Source organism: Tiliqua scincoides, chromosome 1, assembly GCF_035046505.1.
Source record: "Tiliqua scincoides isolate rTilSci1 chromosome 1, rTilSci1.hap2, whole genome shotgun sequence".
Taxonomy (NCBI): domain Eukaryota; kingdom Metazoa; phylum Chordata; class Lepidosauria; order Squamata; family Scincidae; genus Tiliqua; species Tiliqua scincoides.
In genome coordinates this window covers 95,837,106-95,862,890 of record NC_089821.1, presented here as the reverse complement: position 1 = coordinate 95,862,890, position 25,785 = coordinate 95,837,106, and the positions used below count along the sequence as shown (strand labels likewise).

Here is a 25,785-nt window from a genome sequence, read left to right as displayed (position 1 = left end):
TTGTAGTAGTGTAAATAGTTTATTTAATCATATGCCATGAACAGATCAGAAAAGTAACATGAACTGTTTTTATAAAACATGGATAATATTGCTAAGAAGCAGGTCTATTACTAGATAAAATATCTGAGAACATGCCAATATTACAGCCCACTTGTTCATATTTAAATGTTTTTAGTATATTTTGGAATACCCTTGCAGCTTGAACAGCCCTTAAATTGTTGCCAAATTGTATTTGATTTCAATAGTCATCTTGTCATGACGGAAAAGGTGTAATCTTGGCATGTTCTCTTTAGCATGTCAAATACGCACTGTTGTAAGTTGAGGGAGTGACTGGCAGTTTAAAATAAACTTTCTGTGAATAGGTAAGCAAATGCCTAATTTTGGAACCCCAAACTGTTTTAGTTAAATATAAAAAAACTATAAGTTAAAATAACATTCAGATTGTATAGCACAGGCTGATGTATTTTCAAAACAATATTTACAATATTACCCCAAGGCTAGAGTGGGAATTAAAGAGAAGTGTAAAAACCATAAAAAAGCACCAATTTTGTAGCAAAATATCTGTACATTTTAAAACATATTATTATATAACTACACATTATCAAAGGAATATGGGACCTTTTACCAGTGGTTCACATACGCACAACATAAAAGGAAAGGAATTCATTGGTTAAATACTATACAATATATTTTACAATTAACATAGTGATGCAGTGCTACCAGCAAAGGTAAGCTATAAGCAAGATATCCCTTAAGCTTCCATCCAGTTTTTGACTTGGGAATAAACCAAGTGTGCTTATAGCAATATTGCGATCTGAAACAGTTGCTCTTAGTGGCTAAATCCACTTTAGACGTTCTAACTGGTTCAAAGCTCTATTACACAAGTACCCCATGAAAAGAAAGAGTTCTGGAAACTGGACACGTTTTTCAAAAGATGTCTACCTGCACTGCTTTACTTTCAATGGGATGTGAATCTGAACACACTACTTTCTCTACTGAGGAATGCACATCCCACTGAAAGCAAGGGAGGGGACAGAAGTGATCTGACTTTCAGGTGTGCATCTATCTGGTATGCAGGTTTTGCGCCTGCTTCTATGGGCAGTTCTATGGGGTGACAAAAGTTCCACTTCAGGTTTGAGAATACATGTGCGGATGTAATACACCAATAACTGCACTTCAACTGTGATACAGCTTTTGAATCGTGCTCCAACGTGGATTGTCGCAAGGTACAAACAGCTGGGTAGTTGAACATTTGTGCAGCACAAAGATGCAAGAATGCTCATGGAGGGTTTTCTAATTTTCTTAGGAGGGCACCAGATTTTCCCACTGTTCCAACAATGCAGTGTTTCTCAAACTGTGGGTCAGGACCCACTAGGTGGGTCGTGAGACAATTTCAGGTGGGTCCCCATTTATTTCAATAATTTATTTTTAATATATTAGACTTGATGCTACCATGATATGTGACTGCATTTGGGAAAATGTTATAGACCTGTACTTGTAACAAGCTACTATGTATATTCTTTTAACAATGATAGTAAAGGAAACACTCCTGGGTAAGTGTGGGTAGGATTTGCAGCCTAGGATAGTTAAAAATTTTCCTGCTTGATGATGTCACTTCCGGTCATGAAATCACTTCCTGTGGGTGGGTCCCAACAGATTCTCATTCTGTCCCGGTGGCTCCCAGTGCTCAATGTGAGAACCACTGCAACGATGGGACAGTTATGATCAGGAATTCTAACACTGATTATTGAGAAGTTAGTATCTTAGTGCTAATTAATAAATAACATTGTTAACCCAAAAGCTGCCTCTATCTGAACAAAGTAATGCAGTTTTCACATGTCATTTTTCTGTATATGCAGTGTGGTCAAACTCTTCAGTTGTACTTGCTGACTTCTGCTTCATTACCATCCAGTATAGGAGGGGTGAAAGTGGTCAGTTATGTATATGATAGAAACCTCATTTTATCCCATCCTATTTACAGCAGAGATCCCTAAATCCAAATCTTTATCATCCCTTTTCACTTTTACCCTTTGCAAACCACTCACATCTATCTCAGCTTTGTTTTATTGATGCTTCCAACAGCCTTAAAATAAAATGAAATGTTGAAAGGGTATGATTTACATTATATGGATTTCCCCCTTTTACACCTGGTAAGTCCTTGTCTATGCGCATAAATCTCCATACGCATATATAATATTAATAAGTGCAGAAGAAGCTCAGAGCTCTTACCTTCTTTGACTGTGCAGGAATGTAGTAAAAGTTGAAAACAAAAAAGTCCACAACAGATCACATCCAAATATTACCTATTTACAACAGGTTATGAAATCGTGGTCCACTGATGACCATTAATTACGTTGGATGTCGCCATAACAAAAAAATACAACATGTATTTTACATTTTGGTTAAAAACACTGAACAAATGTATTGGTGTAAAAAGATACCCAATCAAATAAAGTCCTATTGCTTTGATTAATTTGAGCAGGTACTTGAAGTTTAGGCACTTGGTAGCTACAGTTGAGTGAAGAACCCATCTTTTCTCTCTCTCTCTCTCTTTTTTTTTTGCATTCCTATGTATGTTCTGTCATTGCTGAGCCCTTCAGACGATAAGTTAATGTACTGTGATCAAGGCCGTGATTAAAATGATAGCGCAAATATAGTTCACATGGCAAGGAATCAGTCAAGCACACTTTCTAACTTTATACATGCAGGTTCCCCCAATCCAGCTCACATGGTGATTTCGGCACCATTGAGTGAGCGCAAATTCTGGTCATCGAAACGCCTCCTCACGCTTCGCCTCACCGCATCGGCGCGTCTGTAGGGCTGGTTTCTAAGATCTGTAGGGAAGAAACACGAAGCTATTAGGAGTGGCCTCTGTCTCAATATCTAGCCAAGAAGAGAGTCCTGCTGGAAGCCAATCAAAGCAGCTTGAAGCAAAAGAGAAAAAGGGACTGTTTAAACTCATGGCAAACTTGAGCAAATCTACTGCTCCTTAATTACTAACTGTAAGAAAAGGTAGAGTCATTTGTGGAGTTTCTACCTAATAATATTTAATGCAAGGGGCTTATATCATTCTTCATTGGTGGTTGCATTTGATAAACCAAATAGCTTCAGGGTGGCTTGTGGGTGACTGAAGTGGGCCATCTCAAAAGCTTCCTGTACATGGAAAGGATACTTTTTATTTTCCCTGGCTGTGTAAGCAATCTTCATGCATGGAAATTCAGCTGTCGGGGTGCTTTCAGCTAAGTTCCCCCACTGGAATACTATATAGTGCACCCCCAAAAATCTTTGAATTGGTTCCTATTGCTTGCTTCTTACAAGGAGAGAATGGATGGTGTTTAATCACAGACAGGGGTAGCGGCAGGATTAGATACTAACGCTGGACTGCACTAATGAGAGTTGGATTTCACTTATTTCACCACTCTCTCCCAACCCTAACTTCTCCACTCTGTATTTTACTATTCCCTGTATGGGAGGCAAATCTTGATGCAAAGTAAGCAAACCAATCTAACACTTTCCAGGATATACAATTTGGATTCTTTACCTTTGTCAACAGCTTAAAGAGACAGTTACAGTAAAATACTATTACAACTTCCTTTCCCAGTTGCCCCAATCCACAAGCAATCACACAACCATCTTATAAGATTTACACCTCACTCAGGTGTGCCTAGTTGCTAGGTTGTAGCAACTTGCCCATCCATTCATATATTTAAAAGCCTGAGCTCATCCCTCGCCTTCACTCATGATGGAACAGCAATAAAACAATCCAGTCAAGCAGTGGGAAGCCAGTTCATGCATGACTTGGATGCATGTTGGTCCCAATAATGTTTGAAAAAGTGAATTGTGTGGGAAGGACTGGTTTGTGACTCTCCCACAGGAGTATTGCCCTGTCCTGTGCTATGCTGTCGGGCAACTATCCTGACCATGCTATTCACTTCATTTGCTGAAACTAGGGACAATACTGCAGTGGCGAGTGGGGAATCCACCCATCTAGCCTCTCTCTTCACCAAGTGAGATTTCAACAAGAATACAACCTCTCTACACACAACTGGCTCATCATGGTAACAAGAACTAGCTAGTTGCCTACGTTCTATGGTTTTAATCACTTGGTCATGCTGGATTTTGAGTGCCAAGCATACTCCTGTCCAAAAAAGGTAGCTTTCCACCCAATCCTAACCAACTTTCCAGCACCAATGCAGCCCTGAGATGAGGGGGGAAAAGACATTCCTTGACCTTGAAGAGGCCTCGTGTGACTGCCATCCCCACCATGGAATGCATCAGTACTGGAAAGTGGGTTAGCATTAGACAGTTTATATTGGATGTTCACATTTCAGAGAAACATTGCCTACCTAGCAGATGCAGATCAGAGCCTGCCTGGCTCCGCTGCTCGCTTGTTCCACAGAGCTTTCATCATTGGCTTTCACAAGAAATCTTAACACTCTCCATGGTGGCAGCAGTTTTGTATGAGGGCTGTTGCCGGCACAATGGGAGACCAGAGAGGACAGGCTTGCCTGAGCCCAGTCTTCAGTCTCCGCAGCTCCTCACGACCCGAGTCTGGCACAGAGTCTGGCAGCTGCAGTGGAGGAGTTCAGTGGGCACGAGGGAGGAACAGTCTCTTAAGCTCTGTCCAAGTGCCAAAAATCACAAGCACCCAGTTTCTCATTCCCTGAATTTTGTTCCATTAATTGATGCTGTCGCCTTTGCAGGGTCTCAGCAAGGAGAGAAAATAAATTTTAAAATGGTACCCAGAAGCTCCCATGACTGAGATATTCTGCGTTTTCTCCTTTGCCAGAGATTAGATTCTTACTGTCCCTGCTCCTGTGCCTTTAATTGCAAAAGTGTAGCTGGTGAAGCTTTTTGTATTTCTACATCATTGGCTGCATGTGTTGTTAAAAAGCACAAGGTCTAGAAAGAAGAGGGCAGGCTTGTCTTTACATACCTCCCCATTCTGAAGTATGCAAGTGTGAAGTATACAAGTATGTATGTAAACATACAGTATGTCGGTCTTATACATAACTCCTCATCTGTCTGAAAAGGGAACTAACCATTAAGCTTGTGACTTCACAATGATTTCATCTGATGCAAGCAAAAGCAGCAATTACATATAAAAACACTTTATACAGAGGAAAGCTCTTAAAGCACAAGGAAAGCTCCTCAATCCTGACAGTATCTCTTACTCCTTTGCACTCCTACCACAACTACTCGGCTGGGGTTTGTAGCAGTTTGTGTGGCATACAGAGAGAGGAGGAAGCCAAGTAAAAAGTGATGCTTGCCAGCTCTGTGTATCCTCCACCACCGGTGTGCTAGAAGAAATCCTTACCCTCGAGTGAACATTTGGAAATTTAGTGATATTATTCTTCTTTAGGGCTAAACAGAAACAAAAAACACAGAATGATGGTTAAGTTAAAATGGGATGGAACGTGAAGAGCAACTCAGCGCCAAAAAAAGCCTAATAAAATGAAATTATAAAAATCCCAAATGTGTTAGCAAGTAGAGCACGAGAGGGTGAGGCCAAGGCAGTCAGAAGGAGTTAAAAAGAGACAGGAGAAGAAGAGGGAGGCCACCCGAGTCTCCTACTAACAAAACTCCAAGCTGCTTTGACCACAGGCTCCAGGATGACTGCAGAGCAAGTAACTTGAACGAGCAAACAGGAGTTGAACGAGTTACATCGCAGTTTTAAACAGCCCCAATGAAATACTCTACCAGCAGGAAATGAAAATGCTGTTTTCTTTAGTGTCTCATTTTTTGTGTCAAAGACAACAGCATTAAAAAATGCATGCAGAGTTAAGTACCGCCCAAGTTTTCATCACAAGAGCTAAAGTGATCCAGTTCCATGACAATAACCTGGGACATCTGTGTCTGCTGAGTAATTCTGAAAGCTTTGCTGGCTCTGATCTTCCACCTGGATATTTTCATTATCCAGTGTTTGATTCTTGATCAGAAAATAAACTAGCATGGTTTATTTGTGAAAAATGGTTTGATATTTGTGTCCATCTTCTTAATATTTGGCTTAGAAAGTAAAACTTGCATAAGTACAATGAAGCAGGCCATCAGAGTCCTGGTTTTGCTCAGGCTCTTCCTTACAATGACGAAGGATTGTATTTATTTAATTGTATTTTCAATTAAGTTACCATGGAACTGAAGCACACGTAAATGTGGGCGTGACTGAATGAAGGCGTGGGATTTACGGGCAATTTATCTGATTTCACATGCCAACACAGACATGCAAGTTTGATGGTTAGAATGGCTGGTGTGGAATGCTTTTGCAAATCACAAAGAAGGAAATGACAACTGTCTCTTGAGTGCAACAAGGCCAAGCCTGTGAAAGGTCAGCTCAATTGGTACACACTAGACCTATTTCCAGATGTAGATTGAACTTAACAGAGGTTCATGCAACACACATCAATTCAGAAAAGGAAAGGATGGAAGAACCTAGAGAGTTTGACATAGAAAAACCAAGTGAACAGTCTGTCACGTTTCTCATTACGACCCGCAAACACCTTTTTCAAACTGTGTGAGCCGATGTATAGCACAGCTGCCTTGGGCCCAAGTGCCATTTCTGTGACTTCCAACACTTGCTGTTCTATGGCGTTTAGCGCATAGACCAAGGATGCTTCTGGAATGCGAAAGGTGGTGCAAAGTATCATGTGGCTGATGGAAGGGAGCAAAAGGTAACTGGCAGCTAAAAACGTGCAATGAGATGATGATGGAGAAGAAAACTCCAAGGGGGTGCCAGACATCATGAATCCATTCAAGAGCCACATTGCCTTACACACAAGTGGAGAAACGTCAAAAACCTATAGAAACCTTTTTTAAGAGCATCGGGTGTGAAAGAGGAATAGTTTAGTAATGGAATTCCTCTGTGAGGACAGGTTCGCAGAAAAACCGAGAGCCACGCTTGGCCGTTCGAGCGGTAAAGGGCACTGTCTTCAGCACTGCATGGAAAATAACAGCCAAACAAGACAGAACACAGTAAGAAGCAAAGATCTATTTGCATTAGTACATTGTTAGTGCTTTGTTAAGGATGTCCTCAGAAGGCTATCAGTCATTTAACCAATAGAATGTGTTCAGCTGGGCATATTGTCAGAACCATGGTTCTGCTATTGCAAATTGGTGAGACTGGTTTAGAACTAAAAAAGAGACATGGGGGTGTCTCTTCAGATCATTCAGACCGGCATCATTTTATCTCAATACAACTGTCTTTCATGTGGCCATTTTCTTCCTTTGACAGGCTCTTTCATTTCATAGGGAAATGAAATTGCCCAATCAGAGCAAAGTCTTGATTAGCACAGAAAATGACTCATTCAGAAGAGCCGGCAATTCCAGAGGGTTCTAGTGGAAAAGGGCTTCAAGAGTGGTTTGCATGGATGCCGTTTTTAAAATCACTATACATTTTCTTTGAATTTGAGACTAACTGCCTCAGATATTACTTTTCACAGAATGACCTAGGACCGGGTACACACACAATTCAAAGAAAGCGTATCTATGAGTTGGTGACAGTTAATGTCAGGAAAACTTCAAAATCAGCTGTTTATCACCTCTTTCAAGTAACAACACACACACTACAACAGCCACAGAAGTCGCCCAAATCAGATTTCAGGAGCTAATTTCTCCATTGCAGGACTATTGTGCTCCCACTGTGGTTATATCTGCTATCAATTAGGTCCAGCCACTGTCACACTATTCGTTCAGTCTTGGATTGCAGAAATAGACAAGCATTAGTCTGCTGCAGGAAGAACACACCACTAACTCCAAATATTAGTATAAAGCAGTGGTTCCCAACCTGTACCCCCAGGGCTACTTGCCAGGAAAATTGAATAATGGCAGAAAGAGGCAGGTCTGTATTAGAATGCCTTGCAGCACTGGCATGGCAGGAAGGAAGGCAGCTGTGAAAGCCCCAGAAACTGCTAGTTTTTAGTCATCAGCTTGTGTGTTATTGGATATGGATCGGTAGTTGAAAGCATATAAATTTGAAATAATAGCCATTATATTAATTACCAACATTTTGCTAAAATGAGGGGTACAATTTATGGAGAAGAGCTACCAAGGGGTACGCAAGTGAAAAAACTTTGGGAACGACTGGTCTAAAGCATTCAGCAATCCAAACCAAATGGTTTTTGCCTCAGTTATGTATTTAATGCTGTGGCAATAACTGTTAGTCACATTTTAAGGAGAAAACAAGCATGTAAATATTAGGTAAACACATGTATGTTTGGACTCTGCACAGAGACCAAACATATGCAGAGATTTAACTGGCATGCATCTCTTACGCAAATATCTCTACCAAAGCTCTACAGTGTCTGTGGCTTTAGTCACAACAACATGCTAACAAGAAAGAGAACTCAGAAAGGCATAAAGGAGACCTCTGCCACTGAAAAGGCATGAAGTCATGAAAATTTAGCTTCACTAGTAACTGAGCCCAGTTGGTTAAATGACCGGTACATTTAAGCAATGCCAATGGATTCAGTTTATAATGGTAGACAAGAGAACTGCTACACGGAGAAAGCTACGATAAGACACACTGTGTTGCCTTTGGAACAGCCTCCTATTTGTTTGTTACCTGTGATGATATCTTCGATAGCGCCATCCTTCCCCTCGTATACATGTCTATTGTCCTTGACTTGTCGCCTTCTAAGCTCTGCAATCAGCTCTTGCTGCTGTCTCTTTGTTTTATGGGACGGAGACTGAAAGGGAGCAGAACAGCATTGCAAAAGATCAGAAAAAAGTCAGGCACAAAGGCATGCATACCCTTTCCCTTGTCAAAAATAAAAGGCACCAGATACAACCTCAATTTGCAGAGAAGGGGTTTGAGTTCAACAAGGAAAAAAAAGGGGGCTCAGCTCCTTTGCAATATTTTTTCTAATTTCAGCCTAGTCCGGAAGCAGGTTTCACTTTACAAAGTGAGATGTCAGATCATTTTTCAGCAGAAGATGGTGGACAGTTGTGGTTTCCAATCTGCAGTTTTATGATATAAAGGACATTCCCTACATTCTAAGGAATGATGAATTTTGACAGTATTGCCAGGATCTCATAACTTATTAGTGTGATTATCTTGCCAAAATTATCCAGGTTTGCTATTGCAACTCACCATGCTAAACACAGTTCTCCGTGACTTAAAGATCTCTATTGGCTCCCAGTTCATTTTTGGACACAAAATAGAGTACTGTATATATAAAGCTCTAAATGATTTTTAAAAAACCCAGGATATCTAGGACTATCTTTTCCCAAAAGATTCCACCTATCAGCTGAGATACTCAGTGGTTGGGCAAGTGGTCACCAGAGAAGGGCCTTTCCTGTGGTGGCTCACTGATCACGGTACCGTTGGCATTGCCAGGCACGGCGTGCATGGCATGGAGGTCACGGGGATGCTTTTTCCTGGTCTGATTCTAGGATGGAAGCTTCTAACAACACACCTGAAAAATCTTACCGGTGTGAGTACAGTGTTCTGTACCAAGCAGAGCAATGGAAATTGCTAGACTACTTTAAAATTAAGCATGGCAATTCATATTCTCCATCCATTGCCACTTCTGCTGCATGGCTATTATTTTTGGTTAACACAGAATTATATCTCTGCATTGTATTTCTTCCTCTTACAAAACTGCCTGACCAAGATAACAGCCATTCAATCTTCATAAGCATCTCTGGATCAAAACACATTCACAAAACACATTGTGGAAGGGCTTTAGGATAAAAACAGCCCAATCCAGGCTGCCGTTGCCGCCTAACACTGGTGCTGGGTGTAGTAAATGTACCATAAAGCATATTTGCACCACCTGACAAGTAAGCAGCACCAGTGGGAAAGCCTGCACCACCCCAATGCTGCAGACGAGGCCCTGGCCACCAGTGGAGCCCAAGTAAATACCGAGTGGCGCAGGGGTGTGGTGGGAAGGCAGTAAGAGGCATTTATGGGCTGAGGGAAGGGCAGAGACAGGGTGGAATGGGAGGAGAGAGAGGCCTAGGAGGGGGTGGGACCGGTGGAGGCCTCCTCCGCTGAATCCTAATCTCTCTGTCAGGTTCAGAAGCCCAACCAGCAATTTAGCTGGCGCATACTTGAGAAGCCCCATTGAGCTCAGGGTAATGTCCTATTCCCCCAAGGAGACCTCTAACCCACTCGGATGCAGCACAGGATCCAGCAGAAGAAGCTTGGAGGTGCCACTCCTGTGCTGGATAGGATTGGGTTGTAAAAGTCTTTTTGAGAATTAGAACCACCGGAAATGGGCACATACATGACTTCCTGACTTCCAAAACACCTTCTTGGATAGTGGCTCTGTTAAAGACTGATGTGAGACAGCTTCATTAGCTATCTTTGAGAGAAAACATCCCAGGGACTATGGTTTGGGGTGCTGCTCTTTTGTTGAGCCCTCAAAATGAGAGAAAATAAGGTGATAACTTTTCCTGGCCCGATACCTGTCACTGTAACGATTTCATACATCTCAAGTCTAGTTGCTCAAGATTTGGTTGTTTCCTACCTTTTGGTCTTGTTGCTCCATCAGTGCTTCTTGCTCTAGGAGTTTTTCCATTAGTGCCTGTTCTTGCTTTTTTCTCAATTCATTCTCTTCTTCAGCTTGCTGTTGACGTTTTGAAAGAAAATACATACCAGTGAGTGCTGGTAACCACCACAAGTAAATAGAATTTTTTTTTTGGTTCACTCAAGCCAGACGCAAATCCATTAATAACAAGTTTAACTTGGGATGTTCTGCCTGTGCAATGGGGCACAGCTTGATTTCTTGTGTCCTTTGCAATGTGATATGCGGTTTTGTAATAGATCATATTGTGTTTATAGCACTGTGACTGGTCTTTGCTGCTGTGGTGTTGGTTATTACTTTTAAACTGTTGTTTTTATAGAGCTTTACATTCTGTAGGCTGCCTGCAAGAGGAAGTCGGGGTACAAATATTTTAAATAAAAAAAATACAAATTGTAAATTCTCTCTGAAACATCCCCAAACTGCTGCAGATCAAACTGCTTCCTCTGTGTGCTGGTAAATCCCTTACATTATGAAGTATCTGAGATGTGCTGCTACTTGTTCAAATGAGCATGTATAACATGTGAATGGGTCACAAGAGCAGAGAGATAGAGACTCATGGAGTAGCCTGGAAATTCCACAGAATCACCACTTTTTCAAGACCTCATTCGGAAGTGTAATTCCTTTTATGCCTCTGGTTTCCTTCACAACACAGCACAGCACAGAAGTTCCCATTTTATCTCAACCAATGACATTCCTTTGAAGTAGTTTCCACTATCTATTTGCCTCTTGCGAAGGAGGTGCAACTTAATTTGCACTATATCTGCCTTGATTAATTCAATAGAGATCTCCGTGCTAGTGTGTACTTTTGGTCCTTGTAAACCATGGAGTTGGAGCTGATCGTTACCTGCCCCATAATCACAAAGGGAGGCTTTGCTGAGAAAGTGCCTCTGCATTCATAAAACTACTATGAAACACAAGTTACAATTATTTACCTTGTAAGCTTTCACAAATCGGACAAAAACTGGGAAAAAGACTGAGGGTGGCGTCGTCTTGGGATTCTCTCCAAAATATTTCACAGCATCATCAAAGGCATCCTGAAAGAGAAACACTGTTCTTCATTTCATGTACTAAAAGTATCAATTTGAAACAAATTGCATCAAAACAAATACGAGATACCACTTAAGTGAAACACCCCCTTCCCATCTCCGTTCCTCCCTCCCTTTGATCTTTCCCACTGCTTGTGTCGGCCTGCCCATGCTGGCACAACGTCACCCTGTCCCAGTGCCACTCCAGCTCTGCTGGGTCAGCACATGCCCATGCACTGGCCCAGCCTGCTCTCAAGAAGCCGCAAAAGTGCTTTACAGCACATTCATAACATTCAGGAGCCGGCACAAGGGCCATGTGCCGGCTCGGGGGACGACAACAACAGGATTGTGCCGAAAGTCTGCCAGACAGTGCCAGAAAAAGAACTGACATGACTTTTGCCACACAATTCAAGAAACTCTTGGATTGGGGTGAATGTGTGGCTGCATATGTGATACTTATGGATGTGATTTACAGATGCATTTTCCTCCCCTGGAAAAATAAAAGTCTAGTGGTGGTGCAAGAAGGAACAGTTCCAGTTTGGGCTCTGAGTTTCCAAGGACAAGCTTGACAATACTACATCTGCCAGAGGAGTGTCTCAATGCCACTGGATTTTCTGACAAGAACAAACTTTTCCGTTTGGCTATTACCTGGGCGATTTTTGCATCATCCTGTAACTTCTTCAGCTTTCCTTCATTGGTCTGAATGAATTCCTTCAGCATGGTATTATGGTCATGCATAGTGAATTCTCGCTTTGTTAAGTCCAGGCCTCTTTGGAGTTCTTTTACATCCAGTAGAACATTTTCAAGGGATACTAAAAAGGAAAAAATAACATACATCCAAAAAGGTTAACACGGACCACAGATGTTACCTATTTGAACCCTACCATCTTCAGTAAAAAGATCTCATACAGCAAAGAGTGGGAAATATGCTTGCCTGAGACCTTAGAGAGTTTCATCTGAGATATGCTGCCATGTACAGCTGCTACTACTAAAGGTTGATAGTGTCTCCAGTGCTACACAGAAGATCAACAGGCCCAATGCTAATCCCTTATGTCAGTGCTTTCCAGCACTGGCATAGCGGTGCCAATGGGACATGTGCTGCATCCAGCAGTTGGGTGTCGGTCATGGAGGACTCCTCAAAGTAAGGGAATGTTTGTTCCCTTACATCAGAGCTGCATTCCCTTTATGTCAGTGGTGGAAAGCACTGACATAAGGGGTTAGGATTGTGCCCAAAGTGATATAACTGCAGGCCAGAGGACTTAAAGTCTACTGGTAGGACTGACACCAGAGAAAGAGGTCAGCTAGGAAGAGAGGTTGAGGAGCATGGATCCCATGAGAAAAGTGAGCAAGAATACTTCATGGAAGGGATTGTTTTAGATGCCGTACTCAAAACGCACCTATATTGATATAGCTACCAGCTCCTCCACATTTTTTGTCATGTCAGGTGAAGTCACGAAAAGACTTCAGAAGAGGCAGTATTTTTTCTGAGGCCGTGTTTACACAATGTTTATGCAACATACCTGTTAGGTGGCTCGTCATGGCATGTATGCCATCATAATGAAATCTCTGAATTGATGTTTTTACACATACCAGCAATCAGAACTGTGCAGTAGCAACCAAAGAGGCATGCAAACCATGCCAGTTCAGAAATACAAAGAAAATCAAAGATGCTGGTCTTAAAGAATTTAGGAACAAAGCCTGATTACTAGAAAGGAGGAGGTTATTTTAAGAATATGCCAAAATACACTAGAAGATATTCTTGACGTATGCAGCTTCTATGACTTGTGGCACTCATCAAATCATGATGACTGTATGCAACCTCCAGGTTTTTAGAGGTTGTATATCTCTGAATTCCTATGCAAAACAGTGGCAGCAGAATACAGGGATCTTGTGGTCTTGTGTGCTCCAAGAGCATCTGATGGGCCAGTGTGAAGCTGGACTAAATGGGTTCTGGCCTGATGCAGCAGGGTTCTTCTTGTGTTCTAAACTCATCTTAGATGCCCACCTAAGGGCATGTTCTACAGGCCAAATCACTTCCAAACAGATACCTTTGCCATACAGTGTTAATATATGCATGGAATAGATCCAAACATCCTTCAGATTTCTGGACAGTGAATCACGGTCACATTACCTGCAGCAGCTTTCTCTACATAGTGAAGCTCATTATAAAAAAGTGATACTTGTTGATATTTTTCCTTCACAACATTTGATATATAGTGCAATAGGGTTTGTTTTCTGTCTGTTGATTTTGTGTCCAGTAGCTGCAAATAAAAGGCAAAAGAGATGTGTTAGATTAGAGGCTGTATCTTAAGAAAGCCATTCACAACTAAGCGTCAGTGAAATAAGTGAGAAATTAGTTGTGAGTAACTTAGGCCTCATGAATTTCAATGGGACTTACGGCCCATTCGATCTGCTGCAGTAAGTCCAGTTACAGTGGTGCAAAAGGCATGCCACTGCTAACCGCTCCAGAACCACTGGCGCAAATGACCAGAGGTTCTCCACACCTGCCAATGGATCACCCAGGTTGCACAAGAGCAGGTAAGTGGTGGGGGTGGGGGCAAGTTGTTAGCAGTTCAGGGGAGGGAGGGAGGAGCTTGGTGGCAGCTGTGTACACCTGATCCTATCCTCGTTTCCCGGCCAGAACCTGCCACTGCCTCTCCTCAGAATTATCCCACCAAAAGAAAGATGATGTGGGTCTGAGGAGATCCACTGACAGTCAAGAAGCCTACTGATACGTAAGTATAAAATATTTTTACTTACCTCTCCCAAGACATCTGGTCACCGCCATGCCCCCCTACAGCATGCAGTGAACACTCTATAGGCAGTTCTACATGATATGGACTGATGGAGGATAGGAATGGGCTGTTAGCCACTACTTTCTTAGGATACAATCCTTTAGATAGCTACATGGATCCCAGATAGATGCCGTGTTCAGTCCATTAATCAGGTTTGATTAATCAATTAAAACCTTTTTGATCTATTAAAAATTCCTCCAAGGGCATCAATTTGAATATATTTCAATACAAACATAAAAAGTAAGCATCTGGCACCATCCTGGTAGACATTTCTCAAGAACGCTGACAGACTTATAGCAAAGGCCGACAGAGTAAGTGATGGTGTTGAAGGGACTTTCCCGCGACTGAGAACTTAGTACAATCTGCCATTCATACTTCTTTCTTAGAAATTGTCCCCTGTGCTGTGACTGATATAGTAAAGAAGAATTCCATAAGTACTCAGAACATCAACTACAGGAGGGTTGTAAAGTTTTAGGGATCAAATCCACCTTCAATTTATATGTGAGCTAAGACGTTTTCAGCAATTTCCACATCAGCATATTAACGCCTCACAAAAAGGATACATGGCTCTTTGCATCACTGTCAATCATATTAGCTGTGAGAATGAATGGTGAGGCACAAGAAACCTTCCAGTCAACCATATGCGGCAGTCAATTTTTTGCTGCTTACCAGATCTAAGCTCTGTAGTTTGAATCCATAAACAGCTCCCCTTTTACTGCTATTCATATAGTTTCCCAGAGCCAAGATTATCTGTGCAAATCACAGGGAACAAAAAGATCAGCATCAACAGATAAGAACATTAAGAACAGCCCCACTGGATCAGGTCGAAGGCCCATCTAGTACAGCTTCCTGTATATCAGAGTGGCCCACCAAGTGAACACACTTCAGGGAGCACACAAGACAACAAGATACAACCTGCACCCTGTTGCCCTCCCCTGCATCCGGCATTCTGAGGTAGCCTGCTTCTAAAATCAGTAGCTTGTACATACCAATCATGACCTTTAACCCATGATGGACTTTTCTTCCAGAAATTTATCCAATCCCCTCTTAAAGGCATCTGGACAAGATGCCATCACCACTTCCTGTGGCAAGGAGTTCAGACTAATTACATGCTGGGTCCACAGCATTTTGTGATCAAAATAGCAATGTCAAGTATAAACCCTTTAGACGACCATTAATAGTAACCTTTAATAAATACTAAGGAGAAAAAAAACCAAGATTACACTTGCCTCTAGTATTTTCTTTAGCTTCTGGGATGACTTTATTGAGACAGATGCTGCAATTATTGCGTGAAGTTGCTAAAGCAAACACAAGAAATAATATGAACATCTGTAAAAATTAAGAGCAAACAGTATTTGAAATCTACAGATTTCTGCAAGACAGAGCATGACCACATTCAGAAGTCACAACACATGCCATTCAGATCAATGATATTGTGGTGCTAGCAACCACGGTTTCCTGTACTCAGGTAAAATTGGAATTCTCATTGTTATAACCCACATCTGGAAGCTAGTTTCCTTGTGTTGAACACAAATGGGACTTGAGAAGAAGCGCGCAGACCCAAGGCTCACTGCAGCACATTCTTACAATGACATAACACACAGCCTCTTATCCAGGGAAGAGGAAACAAGCTCCACAGAGTACCGCATGAGTGGAACAAGAAAAGAGTTCCGCTGTTGCAAAATGGCCGCCAAAAGCATGCCAAGCACTCAATCAGCAGCCATCTTCAGAGTGCAGCTACAAGAGGCAGCATCACTCCCCATCCATTGCTGGACCCTACTGCAGCCACAGGAGCAGGTAATACAGCAGCAGGAGGGGGACGGGCGGGAGGAGATGGGGAGGGGCTAAATTGGACAGGGGAAGAATGGGGGTGGGGAGACTGTGGGAGGGGGTTTTCCAGCCCCATTCTCTCCTCAGTCTAGTGCCAGCTCAAGGGCTGATGCAGGTTCGAGGCAACCCACTGGAGAGCTGGAGGCTTACAGAAGGATAAGAGGATTTAAATCTCCTTTCCCTTCTGAAGCCTACTGATCTGCCTATTCCCCAGGACACAGCACCTTCCTTTTCAGAGCAGTGACACCAGCAGGGGGAGGGGAAGGATAGGATTGGGCTTACATTTTATCATTACATCTGAATGCAGCCACTGCCTGACATGGGCCGAGTCCTAAGGCAGAATTGTATGGCACAGCAGAAAGCACCTTTACCTTTCTTCCCATTTCACCAACTAATTGGGGATATGGCTGATTTTTAAATAGGATTTCAAACTGTACTTGGTTAACGTAATGCAATTCATTGATGAAACAATTCTTTTGCAATTAAATTTTTCTTCCAATTGATTGAAGTTGTTATTTGCAACTGCTCAGCAATGCTGAATAAAGCTGCCGGACCTGATCTTTCAGTAGTTTCAAGTCGAGCCCTTAAATCAACAACTGGATACAATTCATCAAAGGTAACAAAGCCCCTAACAAGGCATAACGCCAACCCATCTCTGAATGATAGAAACTACAGGGGTAATCCTAACCCACTTTCCAGCACCGACATAAGGGCAATGCAGCTCCTAGATAAGAAAACAAACTTTCCCTTACTTTGAGGAGACCTCAGTGAGTGCCCCCCAACTGCAGGATGCAGCACACGTCCCTTTGGCACAGCTATGCCAATGCTGGAAAATGGGTTAGGATTTGGGCCTAAATCAGAGTAAATTGTTAGAAATGAAACACGCAGAAGCTGAAGCTTCAAAATTCAGTTCTAATCCCTTTCAAAAGACATCTCTCAGCTTCGCGTCTCACTCACTGGAGTCAGCATCTGGATGCTTTCTGCAAAGTTTCCAATGAATGCCATGATGGTCATCTTCTGCATCAGCCTCTCAATCTTGCTAAACTGCATCATGAACCGGTCTTCATCTGACAAGTTCTCAAGGGGTTTTCTCTCCCGCTCATAGAGTCGCAACATTTTCACTTCATTTTCAGTGGGCAGGAACCTCATCAGGCATTCTACAAAATCTACTGGCAGTGTCTTCAGATCAAATCTGAAGAAAAGGCAGAAACAGAAAAATTAAAAAGGCAAAAGTTTTCCATAGGGAAAAGTAACAAATCTATGGTCAGTAGAGATTATTTTCAGTAAAGTCAGCTAATGAATGATGGTATGATTTCCTTGCAATCCTAAGTCACTTCATTTTATTAAAGTTACGGATATTTAAGGCCACATCACAATTTACTTCACAGTCCCAACTGCTGCAGGTGCAACAGTTTCACATCAATGTTTGCTGTAGCCAGCAGTCTGCATTTTTAAACATCTATGCATGTAAACCCACTGGGCTGCAGCTCCCCACAAACAAAGTACAGGTTGAGACTAATTATTCACATGGGTTCCTTTCCAAGCACTCACGTGGATGGCAAAAAACGCACTATAGTAAATCAATTTTAAAAAACAAAGTTTCTTTGCCCAATCACGACTAGTTTTGGAGATATAGCATAGCCTCTTTAGTGAATAGTTCAAGTTGCTTCCTCATGAGGAAGCCTACACCATGGCTTCCTCATGAGGAAGCTGACTGAACCATTCTCTATACTATATCTCCAAAACTAGACGTGATAGGGCAAAATGGATGCCATTTTTGGAATTAGCACCCCAAATTCATATCAGACCACTATAAAGTTTGGGAAAAACTTTTCTGACCCTCAATTTTGTAGGCCTGTGTAATTAGTCTCTTCCATAACTTGATAATATGAAGATTTGCATATTTTCTCTTCTGTCATTTGCAGTTAATGAGTAGAGTAAGAAAAAGGTGCTTATTTCTGGTCATGACTTTCTTAATGACATCACTTCCTGCTTAATGACATCACTTCTGGCCCTCAGTACTCATCATGAATGCACTTCGGCCTGCTGTATGAAACGGGTCTGACACCCCTGATCTAAGATCTGTGAGGCAGCAAAATGACTGAGCTGTGCATCAAGATTTCTCCAATTTAAATCTCGCCTCTTCCACAAATGAAAATGCTACAGGATGAAAAACAGGCCCTTTCACACTTCCCTAACACGTACAGGTACCACATTTACCTGAAAATTGGATACAAATTGCTGCTAGACCTGAAAGTATCGTAAAACTATAATCATGGATTGCCTACATTAATGACATTCTTCCAAAAACCAATGATTGGTTTCGACAGTAAAACCAACTGGTTGTATCATGTTACAGTCGTATGCAGTCCAATCCGATGCATATCTTTACAGTAGGAAATCCCCCTGAGTTCATTGGGCCAACTCTCAAGTAAATAAACATAAGAGTGAATCCTGAGGATGATAACCTGGGGAATATATTTATATGAGCACCACTAATATATGAAGAATAAAAACAGCTGCGTTAGATCTTCTTCAACTGCAGAAATACTACTTGCCAGGTAAAATAATATATCTGAAACTACATTCTTAAAAAGACTTTTACTCACGCCTGAATAGCTTTGCATATCTCATCAGCAGTCTTTCCAGCTTTTCTTAAGGTGATAGCTAAATTTTTGGCCCTATTAGCTTCCAATAACGTGACTTTGTTGGATCCTTTTTGAGTTATTTGCTTGCTTGAAGAGAGGTCGATGGCTGGGCCCTGGGCTTTCGTCTTGAAGATTTCTTCAAATTCATCCACATTTAAATCCTTTTTTTTAAAAGACAGAAATCAGCCAGGTATAAAAACTACAGTGAGCTACACAATCTGCGTACAATCACAGTTTGTGAACATGTGCTACATTTTATTGACACATGCACAAAACAATTTTAAAAAATCCCTGAACTCATATAGTCTGCAGCAGTAGTTCAAAACAGAGATACTATGATGAACATAGGCAGATTGTGAGAGATTATTCTCAGGATCGCGCACATGCTGTGATTTCATGGTACCATAGAAAACCTATGTGATTTGGCTGAATTCAGCTTCTAGAGATTCAACACAATAACAGATCTCTATGGACTGCTGAAAATCTACTAACAGCACAGTCCTATGCATGTTTACTCAGAAGTAACTCCCACAGTGTACAAGAGGACTCACTCTCAGGTAAATGTATATACGTTTGCAGCAAAAATGTCCTACCTAAAGTATATGACAGTCTCAAAATGACAGTCTCGAAAAAACTCCTTTTTTCGAACGCATGCAATAACTTCCAGAGGAAGCTTCCCAAATCAAAAAACAATATACAGAGTCCATACCTCCAAGATCCTCTCGTCATCAATTTCATTGAAGACTGTCCCATTAATCTGATTAGGCTTTAGTGCTACCCAGTTAAATACTGGCATGCGGAACTTTGTCTTAATTGGCTTCTTGATTTTCACAGCTGTGAAGAAAGCAGAGGGCACAATTACAAATTTGAGAAGAGAAGCTAAATATCTGGCATAACTTAAGAGCAATTCTGGAAGATGGCACTTCAACACTGGGGGAAAGTTGGCAAGACATAAACATATTAAAATTAGACTGACGACAAATCATCAAGGAGGAGGAAAAACGTTTTCTCTAATGAAGTGGGTTTGCCTAACATTCACATAAGGGAAGAGTTTTAATACAGTATATATTGTATGTGGCACATAGGCTGCCTGTATTTAGGCATTTCTGTAAAGGTTTATTCTCCAGTCTTAGCAGAATCATGCCCTGGGTTATTAGTTTCTTTGACATCTTAATTTTGGTAGTCTACCTAAGTGCCAGATCCTATTCAACTTTCTAGCACTGGTGCATCCTCAATGCAGCCCCAAGGTAAGGGAACAAATATTCCCATATGTTGAGGAAACCTCTGTGATTGCCTTCCCATCACAAGATGCAGGGCATATCCCATTGGCACAGCAGCACCAGCACTGGAGAATTGGATAGGATTGGGCCCTAAATCTCCCGAACATGCTTTCTGAAGGATGATTTACCAATGGGTAAATAAAAATAAGAAGCAGGAAAATGTAGTTTAATTACTAAGAGAAAAGCTTTCTGATCCCAGAGCCATTAGGCTATGAAGTTCTCAGTCAAGGGGGTTTGAGAAAATATTCATCAATGGAAATATTCTGTAATTAGTAATTCATTAATTATAAGCATTAGTTTTCAGAACATTCAAGAGATGCCTTTAAGGGAGGACATAAACCTAAAATGTTAATTAAGGCACAGCTTTTAAGATGGCCCCACAGTTTAAATATTTGGGCTGCAATCCTGTGTGTACAGTACTTAGCTAGAAGAAAGTCCCACTGAACACAGTGGGTCTTCTGAGAAAACATGTGTGGGATTGCACTGGTGGTTAATCCATCAACAAAACTACATTCTTTCTCAACTACATGTTTTTAAGAGCACACTATATAGCTTGAAATGGGACACAATAAGTGCTGAGTTCAATTTCTAGTGTCTCCTGTAGTAAAGAACTGTAAATGTACCGTGCCCCACAACTACAAAGGAATAAAGTCCCATCATAAGCAGAGAAAATGCTACCCTCTTGTTTTAAAAATGTATGTTATTCAGTGAGCGAACAAGCAGTGGGTCAACTGCATTTGTTCAGAACAAACTAGCGAACCTTTAATGTCTTTTGCAGGTTGCAAAGGGTCCAAGAAAAAACCCTTGCTTCTCATTCCTCCAGTTTTGAAAAAGTGACTTGGGATCCAATCTGATTTTCCAGCACTGGTGCAGCCACAAAACAGCCCCAAGGTAAGGGTGTAAATGTTCCCATACCTTAAGGAGTCCTTAAAGGATGCAGTGCATGCCCCATTGGCATGGCTGCACTACCACTGGAAAACTGGATAGGATTGGAACCCCAGCCAGTAAATTGAGACATAGGCATGCAAGTGATAGTATTCATAGTGTTGGAATTCATCTCCAAGATTGGAAGGAAGGAAGATTGCCCATGAAGCATTCTCATCTTTATATTGTCGGGCTGGATGGACTCTCGGAACTGTGAATCCCAATTTGATAGCTTGCAGACTCATGTCATAAGATGATGTCATGAGACATTCAAGGATCAGAATCAAAGTTCACAGTCCAGATTTGCTTAAAAGCTCATCCTGCTTAGATGGAAGGTTACATCACCAAGACAAAAATGTTTCCACCTGATGATAGCTGAATGGTGATTTACGGCCCAATCCTATCCAACTTTCCAGCCCCGGTACAGCTGCAAAGCAGCCCCTAGGCAAGGGAACAAATGTTCACTTGCCTTGTGGAGGCCTCCATAACTATCTTCCCACCTCAGGATGCAGCAACAAGCCCCACTGGTCTGGCTACACCACGGCTGGAAAGTTGGATCGGATTTGGCCCTTAAACCTTTATAGTCTAGCAAAAGAGGGGATACTGCACACTACGGTGTTACAGAGAATACCCTATGGTTTCTGGTTTATGGAAAAAATAATGGAATACTGCACTCAGGTATATTTAACTGGTAAGCACCCCAAAACTAGCAAGATGAGTGCTGGTGGTGGGAGGTTCAGAAGGTCCCTATTACAAGGAGTGCACAGTCTTTTTTCTTCATAAGAACCACTGTCATTTGTCAGACCAAAGGGTTCTTTCAGTCTGGCAGTCTGTTTTCCAGAGTAGCCAGTCAGATGCTTCCCAAGCAGAGAATGAAGGCAGTCTAATCCACCCCCACTGTTGCCTACTTCAAATTTCCCATATGAGAAAACTGACAAGGGAAATGTTATAAATATCTCCTGTCTACTTCCACAACCTTATGCAATATAGTGGTTAAGCACATATGTAATGAAGCAGGAATCCCTGAAATTCAGCTTAGTCATAAAATCAATAGCTGACCTTGGACAAACTTCTCTCTCTTAGCATCAGGTTTCCATTGTAATGGGGGGGGGGATACTTATAGGGTTGCTGTCAGGATTACCAAGCTCAAGTACAAAAACCACTTGGAGAATTTAGGAAAACTTGCTATGTATTACTGTTACATTTAAGCTGCACATACATCAATACTAAACCTGTCAATAAAGGCATAGATTAGGTTTTTAGAATTTGGTGAAGTAAGAACTGACCCCATGCAAAAATGAGTTGCTGATTCAGGGCCTTGCTTCTATTGTTTCTCACAGAACAAACTTATTCGTGCATGCAGTTTATGCTCACAAGGATGAACAAAAACAATGACACAAAAAGTTTTGTGCCATTTAAATAAACTCAAACGCAATTCATGCTTTTAGAGAACACAGAAAGACAATTTTAAAAGTGACATACAAGTGGATATGGTGATACTAGGACAATAAAAGGCAACACTGGAAAATAGGGTTAAAAGTACTTAAAATACTTAGCAGGAAGGAACCTACAGAAAAGCTTGATGGGCCCGTCTTACAAGGAAGCAGAGGGAATAAAGAAGAAAAGGGTTAGCTATGGTTGCAATAGTACAGGTCATTTAATCACTCACAAACAGAATGATAACTATGAACTTTTCACTATTAAGGGCTGCTGTTCAGGGCTGCTTCACACATTACAATGTTTTCTAAACAAAAATAATGACTTTGTACTTCAATTGTATGGACCAGGCAGTGTTCATATACAATGGATGCAACGAATACAAAGTTACTACATTCATGGTGAATATAATTTCCCCCGTTTGGTTCTCACAGTGTAGCAAAACTGCTGAGAATGAAGCCAATACCTAACAAGTGCATTTTACTGACCTCAAGCCTCTTCAAGGTAAGGGAACACTCACCTTGGGGCTGCATCGGCACTGGAAAGTTGGAAAGGATTGGGCCCTAAATAGATGCAATGCTCTGGCTTGGAGTTAAAGAAATCCACACACATGCACATGAGGCAGGAAGGAGGGTTGTCACTTTTCTGTTCTCTTACACCTTACAAAATGCTCTCTGGAAGGCTCCCCCCTTTTCAGAGGGAGTTTTGCAGGACCTAGCCTTTGCATTAAAGGTGCTTCAGAAATTCACAACGTTGATCTCTAAAAATATTCCAGATGTGCTACATTCCGCAGGGGTCTACACACTGTGGCTTGGCTTACTATCCAGTTATCCTTTATGGTCAATTAACCCTACCCGGAGTCCTTTGGCATGTACAGATGGATTAGGAGAGAGGCAAGGCCTTCCTTGATTTGTACTGGGGTGTGCTGTTTCCACTGTTCAGAAAATACTTTAGCTGTTTCTTAGTTCCTCCAAATCTTAGCACAAACCAGAGCTCTAGAGAAGGGACTGGTGCACTGCTTATCATCCCGCCTGCCAGGGACATTCACCCATGGCATCATGGCAAATGGATTTGTAGGTGCCTGACTTTATGGTTAATACTTTGATCCTTGTGCTACTTTTCATTGGATGAATTATTTCCAAATTCACTAATCTGAATAAGTAAACAGTTGTTGTTTTTTTAAAAAGGTAATCCTGTAATAAAATATACAACTGTCTCTTTTTCAAAATGTGACAAATCAATCAATTATTTGCATCTTAAATTAGCAACTACTGAAAACCAAAATACAAAGCATTCTTGTCCATTCATCTCCAATTAAAGATTATGTTTCAGACAAGCTTCCTATGTGGGTATTAGAATACACAAACTGTGCTCTTTGGAATTTTTGTTCATTTTGCTTCTGAATTTTTCTGCACTTCAGTTCTACCATTTTCAAGAAAGGCACTGAAAATGGCAATAAATTTCACCCCAAGTCAAAATTCAGCCTGGGTCCAGCTATGCCTAAATTGGCACTAATACTATGAAACTTTTCTCATTAATGAGCTTTGCAAAGGGCCCTGAATGGATTTTAATGAGCAATCAGAATCATGGTTCATAATCCTCCAAATCACACCTGACTCAAAGGAAACAGTATTAATTATAGAATGACAATAGATAGCAAATTAGAAGGCTGGCTGAACATTAGATGTACAGAAAGGACTGGAATTAATGACAAAATCAAGCCAAGGGCCGCACATTGAAAAAATGGAATAGGCTGAATGGAGCTACTCAGACAATGTGAAAGCATTCCAGAACCTGAAAGTGAACCTCTCTTCTGCCAACTTCACGTATAATGTCAGAGGATGGATGAGCAAGGATGTTGGACCACATTCAGAAAGAGAAAAGTCAAAGAACGTTCTTTCCAGAAAGCCTTGGACTTGGTTAGCTGAAGATAGTGGGGTGCCAAATAAATGTCCCAGAAGCACAGAGGCTTTGTATCCCAAATGCTGGTGGCTGGATTTTTTGGATTCTTTGTTTTTAAATAAGACTGCAAGAGAGTGTCTAAATAAGATGTATATGAGTTGGTTCAAATATCCCTTTCTTCCTTCAATTCTATTATGAAATCTGTTTTTTTGAAACTGTCCCTAAAAGCCCAATCCCCCACCACACTACAGCATGCAGCCTTGCCAAAAAGCCACACACTGCAAGCTGTAGTGGGGGAGGGGAAACCTGAAGGCAAAATGGGTGACATATGTCTGAGGAGACCCATGGGCAGCCTGAGGGCTTACATGGAGATAAACTTACTTATCTCCATATGATTGCCACCATTTTGGTGGTGTATGTCTGAGGAAAGAAAAGGGGTAAAAAGGGGTAAGAAGATTCAGGGTGTGTGACTGCTGTTGGATCCATCCCCTCTCTTCTCCCTCCCCATCCATGGCCTGCCCTCTCTGACTCTCAAGAATTTGGGGGGCCGCTGCCGTGCAAGTGGTACTACCTGCTATTCCTAGCAGTGGCATGTGCATGACAACACATCCCATTTTGTGACCCAGTAAGTGGGCTGCACTGCTGAAATGAGAGTTACGGCAGTGCGGCCCTGTGCAGTACACTGTGATAGGATCGGACCATTAAAAATCTTTGCCGATTTAGACAGAATGAAGAGAAGTGTCATCTGTTTAAAATATATTAGGAAGGCTTGCCCAAGCTATCTCAATCTACAGTTACAACATCCTTCCACAGCATGTCCTATACATTACCAACTGGTATTCACTTGCTTGCCAGTGGTTTGATGACCCACATCCACAAAGCTCCCATGAGGTACACAGGGTCTCAGACCTCCATTAGCCCAGGTGTTGGTCTAATATATTAAAGGGCACTTGGAGGGAATGTGCACACTTCAAAACTATGATGCTCAACATTCCTATCTCCCTTTGGAGGTCTGGACTTCTGGCTGAGGGATCATCAGCTCATATGAACACTTGCAAGTGCCTTCTATTGAGTCAGACCATTGATTCATTCAGCTCAGCACCATCTACATGGCTAGACAGCAGCCCTCTCCTTCTGAGTCCCAAGTATTTGTTCCATCATTGAGCTACAGCCTCTCTCCAGCTCACCAAGAGACTAAACCTCCATTAATTTTGGATAGATACTGCTGGGCCAATGTGATTTACTGTATGAAACAGACAAAGTTTTTTTTACAATTTAACTATCATTCTAAAAAGAGACCAACCTAGTGAAACTTCAGTGATGTTCAGACACATTTAGGAAATCTGATCAGGCCTAGAATTTTCTTAAGCACGTGAGGTATAATTTGGAACAGAAACTTTGAAACTTTGTAATACAGTATC

The 25,785-nt window shown here is 41.6% G+C and overlaps 1 protein-coding gene across 7 annotated transcripts in view; it reads right to left on the bottom strand.

The window, feature by feature from the left end:
- FMNL2 (formin like 2) overlaps window positions 1–25,785 on the bottom strand; it is a 215,902-nt gene continuing 190,117 nt past the window's right edge. Inside the window, exons 16-28 of one of the 7 annotated variants that reach the window (XM_066611970.1) lie at window positions 22,597–22,617; window positions 19,531–19,655; window positions 18,783–18,982; window positions 17,131–17,365; window positions 15,573–15,641; window positions 15,013–15,093; window positions 13,680–13,809; window positions 12,197–12,360; window positions 11,456–11,557; window positions 10,467–10,565; window positions 8,558–8,681; window positions 5,318–5,364; window positions 1–2,834 (exon numbers count right to left, since the gene is read on the bottom strand). In XM_066611970.1, coding sequence (XP_066468067.1) covers window positions 2,796–2,834; window positions 5,318–5,364; window positions 8,558–8,681; window positions 10,467–10,565; window positions 11,456–11,557; window positions 12,197–12,360; window positions 13,680–13,809; window positions 15,013–15,093; window positions 15,573–15,641; window positions 17,131–17,365; window positions 18,783–18,982; window positions 19,531–19,655; window positions 22,597–22,617 — 1,436 coding nt within the window. In that variant the 3' untranslated portion in view covers window positions 1–2,795. Of the gene's footprint in view, window positions 2,835–5,270; window positions 5,365–6,566; window positions 6,933–8,557; window positions 8,682–10,466; window positions 10,566–11,455; window positions 11,558–12,196; window positions 12,361–13,679; window positions 13,810–15,012; window positions 15,094–15,572; window positions 15,642–17,130; window positions 17,366–18,782; window positions 18,983–19,530; window positions 19,656–22,596; window positions 22,618–25,785 lie in introns of those variants that run through there. The other 6 variants (XM_066611967.1, XM_066611966.1, XM_066611972.1 and 3 more) reach the window with 6 other exon arrangements.